This window comes from Chlorocebus sabaeus, chromosome 24 (genome assembly GCF_047675955.1).
Source record: "Chlorocebus sabaeus isolate Y175 chromosome 24, mChlSab1.0.hap1, whole genome shotgun sequence".
NCBI lineage: Eukaryota > Metazoa > Chordata > Mammalia > Primates > Cercopithecidae > Chlorocebus > Chlorocebus sabaeus.
The window spans coordinates 21,706,776-21,723,483 of NC_132927.1; the positions used below are offsets into that span (position 1 = coordinate 21,706,776).

General features: G+C 35.3%; 1 protein-coding gene and 1 non-coding gene across 5 annotated transcripts in view; both read left to right on the forward strand.

The window, feature by feature from the left end:
- PRPF39 (pre-mRNA processing factor 39) overlaps positions 1-16,622 on the forward strand; it is a 31,467-nt gene extending 14,845 nt beyond the window's left edge. For all 4 annotated transcript variants that reach the window (XM_007986584.3, XM_073010959.1, XM_073010960.1 and 1 more), the window contains 10 exons: positions 3,953-4,120; positions 8,504-8,669; positions 9,436-9,543; positions 10,643-10,807; positions 11,121-11,247; positions 11,592-11,860; positions 13,354-13,538; positions 15,207-15,281; positions 15,505-15,625; positions 15,867-16,622. In XM_007986584.3, the coding sequence (XP_007984775.1) occupies positions 3,953-4,120; positions 8,504-8,669; positions 9,436-9,543; positions 10,643-10,807; positions 11,121-11,247; positions 11,592-11,860; positions 13,354-13,538; positions 15,207-15,281; positions 15,505-15,625; positions 15,867-15,923 (1,441 nt within the window). In that variant the 3' untranslated portion in view covers positions 15,924-16,622. The remainder of the gene's footprint in view (positions 1-3,952; positions 4,121-8,503; positions 8,670-9,435; positions 9,544-10,642; positions 10,808-11,120; positions 11,248-11,591; positions 11,861-13,353; positions 13,539-15,206; positions 15,282-15,504; positions 15,626-15,866) is intronic.
- On the forward strand, positions 11,925-12,010 carry LOC119622816 (small nucleolar RNA SNORD127). Its single transcript, XR_005239368.1, has one exon. It is a non-coding gene; the product is annotated as a small nucleolar RNA SNORD127 (small nucleolar RNA).
- Positions 16,623-16,708: the final 86 nt, after the last annotated feature.

Genomic DNA, 16,708 nt, shown 5'->3' on the forward strand with positions numbered 1-16,708 from the left:
TCACTCTTTTTTGATTTTATGTCCAACTTTTAGAAGAGTGTGTTCTGTAACTTCTTGTTAAAGGATGCTTGGATGAAAAAATAATTTTAAGGTTTGGTAAGCTATAGAATTTGGAGTTGAAAATTATTTTCTCTGTAGAGCTTTGAAGGCATTATTTATTCCTTTATAGCTTCTGCTGTTGCTTTTGAGAAGTCCAAAACCATTCTTCTAGAATAGATTCTCTTTCTGTAACATGTTTTTCCTCCGTGGAAGCTGTTAGGATGTTCTCTTTGAGTCTGATGTAAATGCAGTTTTATAAAAATGAGCTTTGATATAGATTTTCTTTTTCTTATTGTGATTATTGGGTGATTAGGTGAGTCTTCAATCTGAGATTCTAATATCCTTCTATTCTTAGAAATGTTATTATGATGGATATTCTTATTTTGACAATTTCCTTGCCTTGATTTTCTCTGTTGTTTTTAATAGTTGGATATTGGACCTCCTCTCTTAATTACTGAGTTTTTCTTTTCTTCTTCCTATTTTTCATATCTTAGACTATCTGGCTTTTTGAGGTACTTCCTTGACTCTTGTATTGGATTTTTAACATCTTCCATCAGATTCTTTTTTTTTTTTGAGACAGAATCTCTGTCCCCCAGGATGGAGTGCAGTGGCGTAATCTCGGCTCACTGCAAGCTCCACTTCCTGGGTTCATGCCATTCTCCTGCCTCAGCCTCATGAGTAGCTGAGACTACAGGCACCTACCACCATGCCTGGCTAATTTTTTGTACTTTTAGTAGAGATGGGGTTTCACCGTGTTAGCCAGGATGGTCTCAATCTTCTGACCTCATGATCCGCCCGTCTTGGCCTCCCAAAATGCTGGGATTACAGTGTGAGCCACTGCTCCCCGCTCAGATTCTTAATATCCAAGAATCTTTCTTGTTCTCTGAGTGTTCCTTTTTTTATACTCTCCAGTTCTTGTTTCATGGCTGCATATCTTTTCGTTTTCTTTGACGATACTAAGGATAGTTGAGGTTTTCCTCTGTTCCCAGGACTGTTTCCTCTGAAATTTTTCTGTTTACTCATTTTCGTCTCTGAGATACCTGATCTCTGGATTTTTGTTCCTATTACAGATTAGATATTAACAAGCTGTATGAGCTAGGCACAGTGGATCACTTGAGGTCAGGAGTTCGAGACCAGGCTGGCCAACATGGTGAAACCCTGTCTCTGCTTAAAATACAAAAAAATTAGCTGGGTATGGTTGTGGGAGTCTGTAATCCCAGCTTCTCAGGAGGCTGTGGTAGGAGAATTGCATGAACTTGGAAGGCGGAGGTTGTAGTTAGCTGAGATCGTGACATTGCACTCCAAACTGGGTGACAGAGCGAGACCCTGTCTCAAAAAAAAAAAAAAAACCTATATGGAAGCACTGTGTGTTTTGTATGGGACATTGTCAGTTGGCCTATAGGGTTTCACAGTAGCGTAATCATGTGGCCACTCTTTTTTGCTGGTGGATTCCCAGTGATAGTAACCTTATATCTTATTCCTGAGCCAAGCAGTTTCTTTAGAAAAGGATAATTTTATTTACCTGGGGAATGGAAAGCTAGCTTCTTAAGTCCCTATAGCTAGGCGGGAAAGTTGAAGATTTCTCACCATTCATTAAGTATACCTTCTTCTAAACGTTCTGTCTTTATTTCATTACCTCCTTGTCTTCTTCGCCTTTTCTCTATACTGTTTTCAGTGTCTGGTTATTTTTCTGAATCATTTGGGGTTCTGTAGGGACAGTAACATCTATTTTATTCTTTAGGAAACCTTACACCACGTGCGCATGCATGCATGCACAGACACACATACACACATGTTCTTCAATTGTTTATCTCTATATTAAACATTTCCTCCAATGTTGGTATGTCTTTAACTTTTTTTATGGTGTCTTTTATCATATGGAGTTTTATTTTTCCTTAATGTGCTTCTGTTTTAATTCTTACTGGTTTCTGAGTTTTGTGCCTATTTTGCCAAGAACATATAAATCTTGTATTTTGTTCTAACTTCTCTGTAGTTTTTCACTTATTCATTTATCTGACTTTAATTTCTATCTGTCATGAGATAGACATTTTTATTTTATATTTTCCTATTATATATCACACACCAAATATTCACATACATTGATCTCTTTTTGTTTTCTTGGCTCTGTACTGTTCATCCATTTTTCTGTTCCCTGGCCAGTACCAAACTTGTAATTACTGTAGCTTCCTAGTTTCTTATATTATCTTTCAGGAAAATGCCTGCTGCATTATCTTTTTACAAAGTCATTTTGCATTTTTGTATACTAGATGAATAGTGGAATTTGATTTTTTCTTGTTCCACTCAACATTTTTTAGTGCTTTATTGAAATTGTGTGAAAATTGTGGGTTAACTTAAGGAGTGTAGTTTTATACTTTTAAAAAATTTCTGTTGATTTTAAGATACTTAAAAGTATGTATCTAAAAGCTTTATCTCATTGGAGTATTAAATCTAGTGATTAAAATTGCTTGCAGAAATCTCTTGACATGACTAGGTATTTTAAAATACTTTGTAACAAACTTTTTTTTCCCCCCTTGGAGACAGTCTTGCTCTGTCATCCAGGCCAGAGTGCAGTGGTGAGTGTTGCAATTTCAGCTCACTGTCACCTCCGCCTCCCAGGTTCAAGTGATTCTCATGCCTCAGACTCCTGAGTAGCTCGGGTTACAGATGTGTACCACAACGCCCAGCTAATTTTTGTATTTTTAGTAGAGATGGGGTTTTGCTGTGTTGGTAAGGCTGGTCTCAAACTCCTGGCCTCATTTGTTGGGATTATAGGCGTGAGCCATTGTGTCCAGCCTGTGATAAATTTTAATGATAGAATTTTAGAATTGAGACGGGCTTTTGAGAGGTTTAAAGTATATGTATACTTTTTTTTTTTTGAAACAGTGTCGCGCTCTGTCACCTGGTCTGGAGTGCAGTGGCGCAATCTCGTCTCACTGCAACCTCTGCCTGCCGGCTTCAAGCAATTCTCCTGCCTCAGCCTCCCAAGTAGCTGGGACTACAGGCATGTGCCACCATGCCTGGCTAATTTTTTGTATTTTAGTAGACACGGGGTTTCACCATGCCGGCCAGGCTGGTCTGAAACTCCTGACCTTGTGATCCATTTGGCTCGACCTCCGAAAGTGCTGGGATTACAGGTGTGAGCCACTGTGCCTGGCCTTTGTATACTTATCTTACAAGGCAGCCAGATTCCTTGTTGGAGAATTATTTTTGCTTGAAAATATTCTTTTTTTTTTTTTTTTTTTTTTTTTGAAACGGGCTCTCTGTTGCCCAGTCTGGAGTACAATGGCGCGATCTCAGCTCACTGCAACCTCCACCTCCCGGGTTCAAACGATTCTCCTGCCTCAGCCTCCCAAATAGCTGGGATTACAGGCACCTGCCATCATGTCTAGCTAATTTTTGTATTTTTGAAGAGATGGGATTTCACCATGTTGGCCAGGCTGGTCTTGAACTCCTGACCTCAGGTGGTCCTCCTGCCTTGGCCTCCCAAAGTGCTGCTATTACAGGCACGAGCCACCACGCCTGGTGAAAATATTCTTAAATTGAGATAAAATTTGCCTCTCTTTAACTTCCTACTTGTTTTAATTTTGTCTTCTGTCATAAATGAATCTATACAACAGACATTTCAGATTTAACAAATACTTAAATGTCTACTCTTACCTATTTGCAATGTGTACATTTTGTGTTTTCTATATGATAAAATTACATAAAGTACATTTAACTGTTCCCTTTGTTTTCTCACTCTTTTTAAGCAACTCTTGTATGCTTTCTGTTATTCTGTCTACCGTTTAATCCCTACTTGCATAAGAAACAGTTGAATATAATTTTTGAAGTTAGCATTATTTTCTAAATTTAGAAATATTTTATAAGTGATTTTGTCTTGGAAAGATAACTTAAGAGTAATTTAATTTTTCAGAACTTTTGAGCATGCTGTTCTAGCTGCAGGAACAGATTTCCGTTCTGACAGACTGTGGGAAATGTATATAAACTGGGAAAATGAGCAGGGAAACCTGAGAGAAGTTACAGCTATATATGATCGTATTCTTGGTATTCCAACACAGCTGTATAGTCATCATTTTCAGAGGTAGGTGGGAAATTCTGATCATTGAAACATCTTTGGTTACTCAGATAGTTGATAATATTAAGTATTATAATTCTCCTGAAATGTTATGTAAGCTTTTATTACTTGGAAAGAGGAATAAATTTTGTTGCTAATCACAACCTACATGCTTGCTTTTGACATTTTTTTCATATGCCTTATGAAATGTTTAGAAATTTTACTGTTTTTAGTTAGAAGTTTCTCCTTATTCATTTTAATAGATAAAGAAACACAGGAATTCTGTCTTGTCTAAGGTAGTTCAGAGTAGTGAAGGAATGAGAAAATAGTAAGTTTAGTTATTTATTTATGGCATTAAATTGACACAGTGCCTGGCACATGATAGATGCTTATTTTTTTTAAACTTAATGATTTGCTAAATATACATTCTTGTGATTGCTATAACACCTTATATCCAAAACAGTGAAGGATGCATTTTGTATAGTAAGTAGTATCTATTTTCAAATAATCAGGTATCATTCCATTTTAATTTTCTACCATGATTTTTCTGTTATGGTTGGTATCCTTTTAATGATTACTGTTAAAACAACTTATTCTGTGTGTCATTATTTTTGTGTTTTGTTTTCTGCTTTATTCAGAGTATTACATCAATAAGGATCCAGAAAGTCTTTCTGAACAAGTATGAGGATTGTGTCTTTGCTTTTTTAAAATTGACATGTTTTCTATTTTTTGTTATAATTTTTATGAGCAGTCTTGAATAAACTTAGGTACTTTTTAAGTGAGTGATTTTCGAAATTTTTCTTTACTACCAAAAGTAGAAGACTTTTATGAAGTATTTGTAAAGTACTAAGGAACAGTTTGCTAGAGGTAGAAGTTATACAGACTCAGAAATAGGAAGCATATAGATAGGCATATACTTTCTGCTTTCGATGAAATAGAGGAAGTAGGCAGGTTTCTAAGATACAATGACCAGGGAAGACACTTGCTGAAAGATGTTAACACAAGCAAGAATTGGCATATGGAAATGCTTGGTAAATAGTTACCGAACGCAAAAGTACAAACGTACTTAAATTACCTGATGGGCCGAAGAGGGTGTCTTTTCATAGACTAGTTCTTCTGTGATTTAAAGTATAGGAAAAATCTGTGACTACAAGGTGTAGGAAACACACATAGCATTTTCTATATCCCAGACACTCTGCTGAGTGCGTTATGATTCACTTAATCCTCCCAATAACCCAGTGAGGCAAGGACTATTGTTCCCATTTTATGAAAGGGGAGACACAGAGAGATGAGCATATTTATCTAAGGCCACAGAGTTTGTAAGTGATTGGAAGCTACTTGGAACCTAGACAGTATGGCCCTAAAGTTTTTGATATGTTATCCTACAAGTCCTTTTTTATTTCTAAAAAATTATCCCACCAGGCTTTTATTTATTTATTTTTCTTTAAGTCATCAGTTACCCTACACTTTTAAAAATGCGTATATACTTATAATAGATATTAGTGGGATTATATTACACATACTGATCTATAATCTGCTATTTTTCACTGAATGCATTTAGAACTACTTCGCTTATCAGTTACAGCAAACTCACAAGTAGTCTTTATGCAGTTCTTACAGTTTATATAAGTTAACTAATTCACATGACTTTGAATTACTTTGAGAACCACTGAATTTTTTTTTTTCCCCGTAACACATGCCTCTTTCTTAAAGTCATTTATTTAGCATTTGCTGTGTACCTGTTGATAGGCTAAGTTGTGGGAATGAAGGCCCGAAGAAGATAGCATGCCTGTGAGTTGGTCAGAAGGATAGAGGAGGAGGCATGTGTTAAAAAACGTATTCTAAGTGCTATACAGTAATAATGGAAGTACTTTATTGTGCTTGTGCATTAGGCTTGTATATGGGATGTACCCTGCACATTATCTCTGAGATAATGTCTAATTTAAAACCTTTAGTGTGAGGACTTTGTGATCTGGTCTAATATCCAGGTCCAATCCCTGGTAGTTCCTGAGCTCTAAACACACCTAAGTCTGGTAACTTCCAAAAGGGCAGTGCTGTTTTATATCTTTATGACTGTAATACCTTTTCCTCTTTCCACTTGTCTAGTGGACTCATATTCCTTGAGACCACACAGTTTTGTGTCTTCTCTGTGAAATTTTCTCTGGTTCACCTATATTGAGATATCTAGTCTGTCATTTGTGCCACCGCTTTACCTACATTTGTTTACATTTATATCAGCACCAGTAACACTGCTTTGAATTTATGTCTCCTATATTCTCAACATGCCTGTCAGTTTCTGAGGCGTAATTCTTTGTATCTCTAATACCTAAGAATAGACCTCAATATGTATGAGACACTCAGCCAGTCTTTACTGAATAAATGTTAGCTTTATAATACAAAAAACTGCTGAAAAAATACTGTTTAATATTATGCACATTTTGTCACTGTTTTAAAGAAGTCGCTACATGATGTAGCAATCAAGTCATTTTAGATTTATGTACTGTATGTAGTTATTTTAAAATTTTACCTTATTTTAAGTTTTTTAATTCATATGTTGACAGTTTTGAGTTTTAATATTCGTCTGTAATTAAATCTGTTTTTTCATACTACATGAGAGTTACTTCCTCATTTTTAATTTTTTAACATGAGGCAATCTATGTTAATTTTTTTCCTCCTGGTGCTGAAATGGGCCGTTAGCCTCTGTAACCATTGACTTTGCAAAATTTAAATTAGATTCCAGTGTTATTTATATACTTGTTTTTTTTTTTTTTTTTTTTTTGAGATGGAATCTCGCTCTGTTGCCCAGGCTGGATTGCAGTGGTGCATTCTTTGCTCACTGTAGCCTCCACCTCCCAGGTTTAAGTGATTCTCCTGCCTCAGCCTCCCGAGTAGCTGGGATTACAGGTGCCCGCCCCAACACCTGGCTAATTTCTGTATTTTTAGTACAGATGGGTTTCACCGTGTTTGCCAGTCTGGTCTTGAACTCCAGACCTCAGGTGATCTGCCCACCTCAGCCTCCCAAAGTGCTGGGATTACAGGCGTGAGCAGGTGCTTGGGAGGCTGAGGCAGATGATCACCTGAGGTCAGTAGTTCAAGACCAGGCTGACCAACAAGGTGAAACCCTGTCTCTACTAAAAATACAAAAACTAGCTGGGCGTGGTGGTGCGCAACTGTAATCCCAGCTTCTTGGGAGGCTGAGGCAGGAGAATTGCCTGAACCTGGGAGGTGGAGCTTGCAGTGAGCCAAGATATCACCATGGCACTCCAGCCTGGGCAACAGAGCGGGACTCCATCTCACACACACATACACAAAGAAAGAAATGCTGAGGGTATTCATTTTCAGATGAAGATGCCATGCTTACTTTAAGATATTTCATATTTGAGGTTCCAAAGATATGTTCAAATTGTGATGGTGTAGATATTTTAGCTCCTCAACTTGGTGTTTTTGATTAAAATTTGTATGTATACAAATTATTGCATGTTTTTATAAAATAGCGAAATGATTTTTTTTTTCAAAAATCTTTTTATAGATTAGCTTAAACTAATCTATATTTCTTTGTGCAGAGTATTGGCAGTTGGATATGCTAATCTGTTTAGGAGAAAGGTTTGGACTTGTGTTATAGTCTTGAGAGTCACCATGGTATACTTATTTCAAGCTGTATCAGTGAGATTGGCCAGAATTATGTATTAATAAAAATAGATGAGAACCAACTGGAGAGTGAAATTCTTGGGAATAGTAGCATTTAGGGCAGGTAGGAACGGGAATAGGACATAGAGCAGCAGTCAGAGGCTTGGAGGACCATACTACAAAACAAGTGTCCATTTAATTTTATATGTGAGGTAATTGATAACCTTAATTGGGAAGTTTCACTGGATTTTTGCGTACTCATGTAGATTGAAGAGTATTTGGGAGGTGGGAAGGAAATGCTATATTTGTTGATTATTTACAAGTGATCATTTAGAATTTAAATGTGGATTACAATATTTAATTTTACTGTGACTTTTGTGTCTTCGTAGTAAAATAGATTGTATGACACACAAATAATAGGTATTAATCATCTTATTTTACAGTTGAGGAAACTAAGATTCAGAGAAAGGAAAAACTTCCCTTAAGTCAGATAACCAGTAACAGACAGAACTGAGGTTTCAGTTTATGCCCATCCATGCCTTCTCCATTCTACTGTAAAGGAAGGAAGAAGTGGAAGATGTCTATAGACTGTTTTATCATATAGTAGTGTTTTATCATATATGGTAGAGTTTTAATATAGAAAAGAAGGAGAAAAGTTATGATATTTTGGTTTCTTTCTTTAAATCAAATCCTTTGAAAGAGTAGTATGTAGTAGGAATCTCAATATGAGATCTAAAATTATGATTCAAATATAGAATATATATTTTTATTGTCTTCCTTTAGATTTAAAGAACATGTACAGAATAACTTGCCTAGAGATCTTTTAACTGGTGAACAGTTTATTCAGTTGCGAAGGGAGTTAGCTTCCGTAAATGGACATAGTGGTGATGATGGTCCCCCTGGTGATGATCTACCATCGGGAATTGAAGACATAACTGATCCTGCAAAGGTAACCGGTCTTATTCTAAAGTTCGTCAGTGGCCAGGTGTGGTGGCTTATACCTGTAATCCCAGCACTTTGGGAGGCCAAGTTAGGCGAATCACCTGGGGTCCAGAGTTTGAGAGCAGTCTAGGCAACGTGGTGAAACCCCCCTCTATACTAAACATACAAAAATTAGCCAGGTGTGGTAGCACATGACTGTAGTCCCATCTACTTGGGAGGCTGAGGTGGGAAGATTGCTTGAACCTGAGAGGTAGAGGTTGCAGTGAGCTGAGATGGCACCACTGCACTCCAGCCTGGGCCATAGAGCAAGATTCCATCTCGGAAAAAAAAAGGTCTTCAGTGCAGAAGAAACTGGACCTGTTATCCCTTGACTCCATGAGTGGCACAGTGATCACTTATATAGCCGGCCATTTACCCAGTGACTTGTAGCTTGTTTGAAATTAATTTCTGTTTAAGGCAAGTGGGGATTGAGTACTTTTACTACGAGACACCCCAAGATAAACTTAGCTTAGAAGGAATATTTTGCCTAGGTTGTGAATCTGCTATCCCAATGTAAGAAAAAAAAAAAAAAGAAATGTATGAAAGTGGTTAATTAGGAAGTTGTGTGATAAGTTTTAGTTGTTAATTGGATTTTGCACATAATTGTCAACAGTTAAAAATCTACCACTATTCTAAGACTAAAATATCTGTGAATAATATTTAAATGTAAGCAGTGATATTGAAAATGTTCAGTATAGTTTGTGAGATTTATTTTTTCCCTTTTTTTTCCCAAGTTAATTACAGAAATAGAAAACATGAGACATAGAATCATTGAGATTCATCAAGAAATGTTTAATTATAATGAGCATGAAGTTAGTAAAAGGTGGACATTTGAAGAAGGTGTAAGTGTTTTCTAATAGTCTTTAAAATACGAAGTAGGAATAATTTATTTTTCTTTCAATTTTGATAGTACTATCTCTGTTGTAACTTTATTTTTGCATATTTAAGCCATAACTTCAGATGTTCGTCTCATTTATTATAATCATTATCAGTTTTTCCATTTTCCCTAATCAGTTTTAGAATGTTTGAATTCAGATTTACTTGAATTGCAAGATATCTGCTTAATCTGAACAATTTTATTCTAATTGTTCAATTTTTAAAAGTCAACTTCATGGGATTATACTTTACATACATTATAATTCACCCATTTTAGGTTTATAGTAAAATGAGGTAATTTCCCACAGTTTTAATTCTTTGTTTTTTTTTTTTCTGACTGCTTTACTGAGATAATTCACATGCCATATAATTCACCCATTTAAAGTGTACAGTTCAATAGTTCTTAGTACATTCACAGATACGTACAACCATCACCACAGTCAATTTTTAAACATAATCACCACCTCAAAAAATAACACCTTAACTTTTAGTTGTCACTACCCCTACCTCCTCAGCTGCAACCCTCTAGCCCCAGTGCTAAGGTACCACTATCTGCTTTTTGTTTCTGTTGATTTCCCTATAATGGCCTTTCATATGAATGGAATCTTAGAATATGGAATCATTTCACAGATATATGTATGTACATTATAGTCATCACAGCAATCAAGATACAGACAGAACTCTTTTAGCACTGCAAAGGTTCCCTTGGCCCCTTTCCAGCCAGAGTTCCCCTTCTCTACTCCTAGCCCTAGGCAGCCATTGATCTGCTTTCTGTCACTATGGTTGTTCAATTTTAAAATATTCAACAAAGTATAAAATGTTCTGTACATTAAAAAGCATGTAATTGGCAAAATGGCAGAAGAAATAGAAAATGTATTATTTCATTTGTTTGTGAAGCTTAAGGACTTTAAGGGATTTTTAATTTTAAAAGTTTTTTAAATTATGAAATACGATTAAAAAATTTTAATTATCAATTATATTGAAAATAATTTGTATTAACACTGTGCTTGTGCATATTTTGGTGATTTGGTTTACTTTCATTGGCATGTTACAATTTCATTACAGATTAAAAGACCTTACTTTCATGTGAAACCTTTGGAAAAGGCACAACTAAAAAACTGGAAGGAATACTTAGAATTTGAAATTGAAAATGGGACTCATGAACGAGTTGTGGTTCTCTTTGAAAGATGTGTCATATCATGTGCCCTCTATGAGGAGTTTTGGATTAAGGTAAGAAAATCATGTGCTCTTAAACTTGAATATATTATAAACATTGATCTAGTGACTAACCTTTTTTGTACTTCTGTTGAATGTTGTTCATATAACTATATCTGTTGCATTAGGAGATGGTCTGCTTGCAACCAGATTTGACTGCTGCATATGCCAACCTCGTTGCCTCTCTTCGTCCTTCCTTACAGAAACTAGTCTAGTGGTTCAATAAAGGTGCTGAATGGGTTTAAAAATAGAATTTTATCGTTCTGTCACAAATTTAATGACTTGTTCAACTGTAAATTATTCAGTATTTCCTCTTTTCTGTATGTAGTATGCCAAGTACATGGAAAACCATAGCATTGAAGGAGTGAGGCATGTCTTCAGCAGAGCTTGTACTATACATCTCCCAAAGAAACCCATGGTGCATATGCTTTGGGCAGCTTTTGAGGAGCAGCAGGGTAAGAGTGGAGAAATTCAATTGATATTTTTGAGATTTTCAGTTATTTCAGGAAACAGTGATAACAAATTGAGTAGTAAGGGATGGTGTAAAGCAGAGTTTGGCAAACTTTTTCTCTAAATGGCCAGATAGTAAATATTTTAGGCTTTATAAGCCATGTGTTCTGACTTTTACGCTTTGCAAGCCATAGTAGCCCCCAGACAGCCCTAGGCAGTATGTAAATATGTGTGGCTGTTTCCCTTTAGTTGCTGGATTTAGCCCCTGGGTGATTGTTGCCAGTATGTGGTTATAAACATTATTTTAGTTGTTTAAAGCAAAGCATAAACATTTAATTACTGTTTCTAGGTAATATTAATGAAGCCAGGAATATCTTGAGAACATTTGAAGAATGTGTTCTAGGGTTGGCAATGGTTCGTTTACGAAGAGTAAGTTTAGAACGACGGCATGGAAATCTGGAAGAAGCTGAACATTTGCTTCAGGATGCCATTAAGAATGCCAAATCAAATAATGAATCTTCATTTTATGCTGTCAAACTAGCCCGGCATCTTTTCAAAATACAGAAAAACCTTCCAAAATCAAGAAAGGTGCTTTTGGAAGCAATCGAAAGAGACAAAGTATGCATTTGTATTTTTAAGAGTATCTTCTATAAAAACATTACGGGTCAGTGTATTTTCACTGTGGCAACTGTGATGAAAGATTTGGTCTGTATGTAATATGTTTTATTACTAAATGAGGACAACAGTCCCTCTAAACTGATGTTGCCATTTAAAAAATTTTTTCAAATTGTTTTGAATTAAAAGTTTGAGACATAAGATTATTGGGTTAAAATTGTTGTAGACATTGTGATACTTTATATTTTCCGTTTAGAAATTATCAACAAATTTACTGATTATTAAGTAGAACAGAGGACTTGGGAGAATACTTTATAAACAAAAGCATAGGCATTGCCTGTGTTGTAAGCCCTTTTGGCAGTGAGATGATTTAGTTTCTCCATAGAGTACTTTTTATGTATCAGTTGAAAAAAGCAGTGTACAGGAATAGGTAATTTCTCAGGTTTTAGGATTTTAGTTATTGCCAGGTCTGTTTAAGATAAAGATTTATAGCAGTTTGCTTCTAGCTGCAGTTTAAGAGGTTTATCTTTTTTTTTTTTTTTTGGAGACAGTCTCGCTCTGTCACCTAAGCTGAAGTGCAGTGGTGCCATCTTGGCTCACTTCAACCTCTGCTACGCGGGTTCACGCAATTTTCCAGCCTCAGCCTCCCGAGTAGCTGGGATTACAGGCACGCTCACCGTGTCCAGCTAATTTTTGTATTTTTAGTAGACACGAGGTTTCACCATGTTGGTGAGGCTGATCTTGAACTCCAGACCTCAGATGATCTGCCTGCCTCGGCCTCCCAAAGTGCTGGGATTACAGGCGTGAGCCACCTCACTTGGCGGTTTTTTTTTTTTTTTTGAGACAGAGTCTCATTGTCACCGAGGCTGGATTGCAGTAGCGTGATCTCAGCTGACTGCAGCCTCCGCCTCCTGGGTTCAAGCCATTCTCCTGCCTCAGCCTTCCGAGTAGCTGGGATTAAAGGTGTGCGCCTCCATGCCAGCTAATTTTTGTATTTCTAGTAGAGATGGGGTTTTACCATGGTGGCTAGGCTGGTCTCAAACTTCATACCTCAAGTGATCCTCCTGCCTTGGCCTCCTAAAGTGCTGGGATTATAGGCATGAGCCACCAGGCCCAGTTAAGATGTTTATCTATAGTTGTAGTAAAGATTTAAATTATTTGAAGCATAGAGATAATTTTTTTATGTTTTATTTTCTAATGGTCATGGTAAGTCAAGTCATACTAAATACAAGATAGGATATAGTTTTAATTTATTGGCATTTAACAATTTGTATTGTTTAGGAGATACTAGAATGATCAATTGATTGAAAAATTCATCAGTGTGTTAATGAATTTTTTCACCCTTTTAGATATATGCTGAAAACATTTAGCATGAGTTGTATTTTAATACAAAACAATTTTCATTTTTTTTTCAAATTGAGACAAAAACGCATTTTAAATATCTGTGCTCTAATAAAAATATATTAGAAATATTAATGATGCTGCTTTTTACACAGGAGAATACAAAGTTATACCTCAATTTACTTGAAATGGAATATAGTGGTGACCTCAAACAAAATGAAGAAAATATCCTAAATTGTTTTGACAAAGCTGTACATGGTTCATTACCTATTAAAATGAGAATTACATTTTCTCAGAGAAAAGTGGAATTTCTTGAAGATTTTGGTTCCGATGTTAATAAGTAAGATCTTAATTATATTACCTGTTTGAATGATAAATGAGCATTGTTATTTTTGTATGGGGATTTGATGATTAGTATAGATTAATACATTGTTAAATTTTAAAATGTTCACTTAGTTTACTTTTTCCTCAGATATATGTGGGGGTAAATTCAATTTTATAAATGTATATGCATTTAACAGGAAGACATACGGTTAGTCTTTCCTTCAAAACTGTTTTCCCAATTTTAGAGTGACAATTTAAACCATGACTGAATGAGAGAAAGCAGGAAGGAGCAATCCTGTGAAAGGGAAATGGGATAAGGATTGAACCCTGAAACCCAAATATTTAATATATAGGTCAATAAAGATGGATGGGATTAATCTCCAGTAGGAGTGCTGTTTTCTGAGATTGGAGAAGAGGATGGATATGGCCACAGAACACGCCTAGTGGCCTCATCTTCATTTTAAAAGGCCGAAAGTTGAGGATGGTTGAAGAGAATGCTCCAGTGGATTTGGGAAAAGGACAAGTTTAAGATTTAATTTACTAAGAGTACAAGTATTGGCTAGAGCATTGCTCAAGTTCCAGTCTTACCTGATCCTAGTAAGGAAATACCAGTTCCTGTTAGGCATGTGCCGTCTCTGATTATTCTCATTTAGATTTCTGTTGAAACCACTGTAGATAAACTGAGAATTAGTTGTATCTGGGTGTTTGTATATGTGTGTATATATTTTTGATGGCTGTGTAAAATTTCAGTGCAACTAATAGAACAGCTAATGTTTATATTAGTGTATTTTAATATATTATTGTATAGATTTGCATGCTTGGCATGATGCCAAATGTTTTATATTAGGTATCTTGCAGAAAATTCATATCAGTAGAATGAGGGTATAGGGTTCTGTTCTCTTAATAGATGAGGAGAAGAATAAACAGAGATTAGGCATTTTTTCTGAGGTAATGTAGCTGTTATTACATTGTGGAGCTTGGACTGAACCTACTTCAGTTTCTGCTCTTAACTGCTTGGGTGCTGCGTATTTAGTGTCTTATGTTTACACTGAAGAAGGTACACAAAAGATGAGATGTAATTCTAGCTTCTAGTTTAGTTGAATGATATGATTAATAGAGGAAATAAGTGTATGAGGTAGCAAGTAACTGCTAGGAGGGCTGTGATCTCTCTGTGGATCAGAATGAATTTGTCATGCTTCATAGAGGAGGTTGAGTTTCATTTAGTTATTACTGGATTCTGATAAGCTGAGCAGAGGACACAGTGGCGAAAGCAAGTTGAAGCTCATCTAAAAGTAACATCTGCTTGATTGGAGGTTTTTGTGAAGTAGTGGAAGTGTGATCTTGACTCTGTCGTGCATTGAAAGCTAGACTGAATTGATAGCACATGGAGTAGGCAGTTGATAGTAGTAAGCTATTGGAATTTTGACCAGTGATGTTAAATGACATTATTTTAATTTGGCAAAAATAGGCAGACAAATTGGAGATTCAACACAAGTGTCATTTAGTCCATTGTAAGTATAGGGAATGGAGTGTCTATCAGAACTATGATTTTAGTAGTAGAAATTTTAAAAATAAAGGAGTTGCTTAGAAATTTTCTTAGGCAGTTTAAGTAAAAATAACTTTAAATATTTAATAAAGTTTGTTTTTTATATATTCCAGATGATATGTTTTTCTTTCCTTTCAGACTTCTGAATGCTTATGATGAACATCAGACACTCCTAAAAGAACAGGATTCTTTAAAAAGGAAAGCAGAAAATGGGTATGTCACTTTTTGCTAAGTCAAGAAGGGGTGCTTCATTATGGAAATGCCTTCAAAGACAAATGTTACTTTTGTTGTAATTTACATACTTTATTTTCATGATTTGAAAGTCATGAATGATTCAGAACTTCAGTAATACAAATGTATAGATAACATTCATCTATTCGTTAAAGTTGTTATCTGTGGGAGTTTTGCAAGTTTCCATTTTGCCATTTTATAATAGATCAGAAGAACCAGAGGAAAAGAAAGCACACACAGAAGATACAACTTCATCATCTACACAGATGATTGATGGTGATTTACAGGCAAACCAAGCTGTATATAATTATAGTGCATGGTATCAAGTGAGTATGCATAATTATAATTCTTTGTTCATAGATGTTATTAGCATAAATTAGGATACTTTCTTTTTTAAAAAAATGTTTTTGTTCCAATTGTGTAATACATTCTTTGGTGGTTAAGTACTAGAATTTTTAGCAGTGAACACTTGCTTGTTTTCTTAAACATACCTGCTTTAATTATACTTTTACATATGGAACTCTGCCATAGTTCTAATATACTAACACACTTAATTTTTCCTTTCAGTACAATTATCAGAATCCTTGGAATTACGGACAATATTATCCTCCCCCTCCAACCTGATGGGAAAAATGTAAATTTCAAATGGAGTGTGTGAAAAGTATGAAATTATTATTTTTTTTAATGAGGGATGTAAACAGTATAAGCTTGTTGTATTTGAAAACCTGTCTTCCTTGTTTCTGTGTAACATGATTTGTTTAGTAATAGGGGAAAAATGTCAATTAGTAGCTTACCACAGATACTGATACTGTTTCTTACCATTTATAAAATTTACTTTTTATTGAAGAACTATTTTTTGATTTTTGCATTAAGTGGTCTAGAATTCTTTTGCAATGCATTTGCAACAGAATTTTGTAGCCTTAAGGGGTAGGAAGAAAAACCTGACTGCAAATCATGTCAGTGTAGTACAAAATTCTGACAACACATAAGGGCTGGTTATTAAGGATTTACCTTTTTTTTTTTTTTTTTTTAAAAAAGGACTTTAACCTTTGCTATCAAGGTTTTGTCTGTTTCAGTTATACTTGTGAATTGTGATCTAACGGCAGAAAGGATACATTATTAAAATACTATGCCTTGGAATAGAGATTATAAATGAGAAAATGGAATGTTTGCATCCCTTTAAAAATGAAAATCATATCAAAAGTATGTTGTTTCAGGAGACTTTGTATTTAGAATATTCATGTAAAACTTGTGAACAAGCTTTCATTTTGATCAAACTGATCATCTTCATTTTTGTAATAAAATGGAAGACTCATCCAGTAATCGTTTATGAATTTATTTTGGGGGCATCAATTAATATTAACTTTATGTTCATCTTTATTAGTGGCTCATTGGTTTTGAAGTGCACT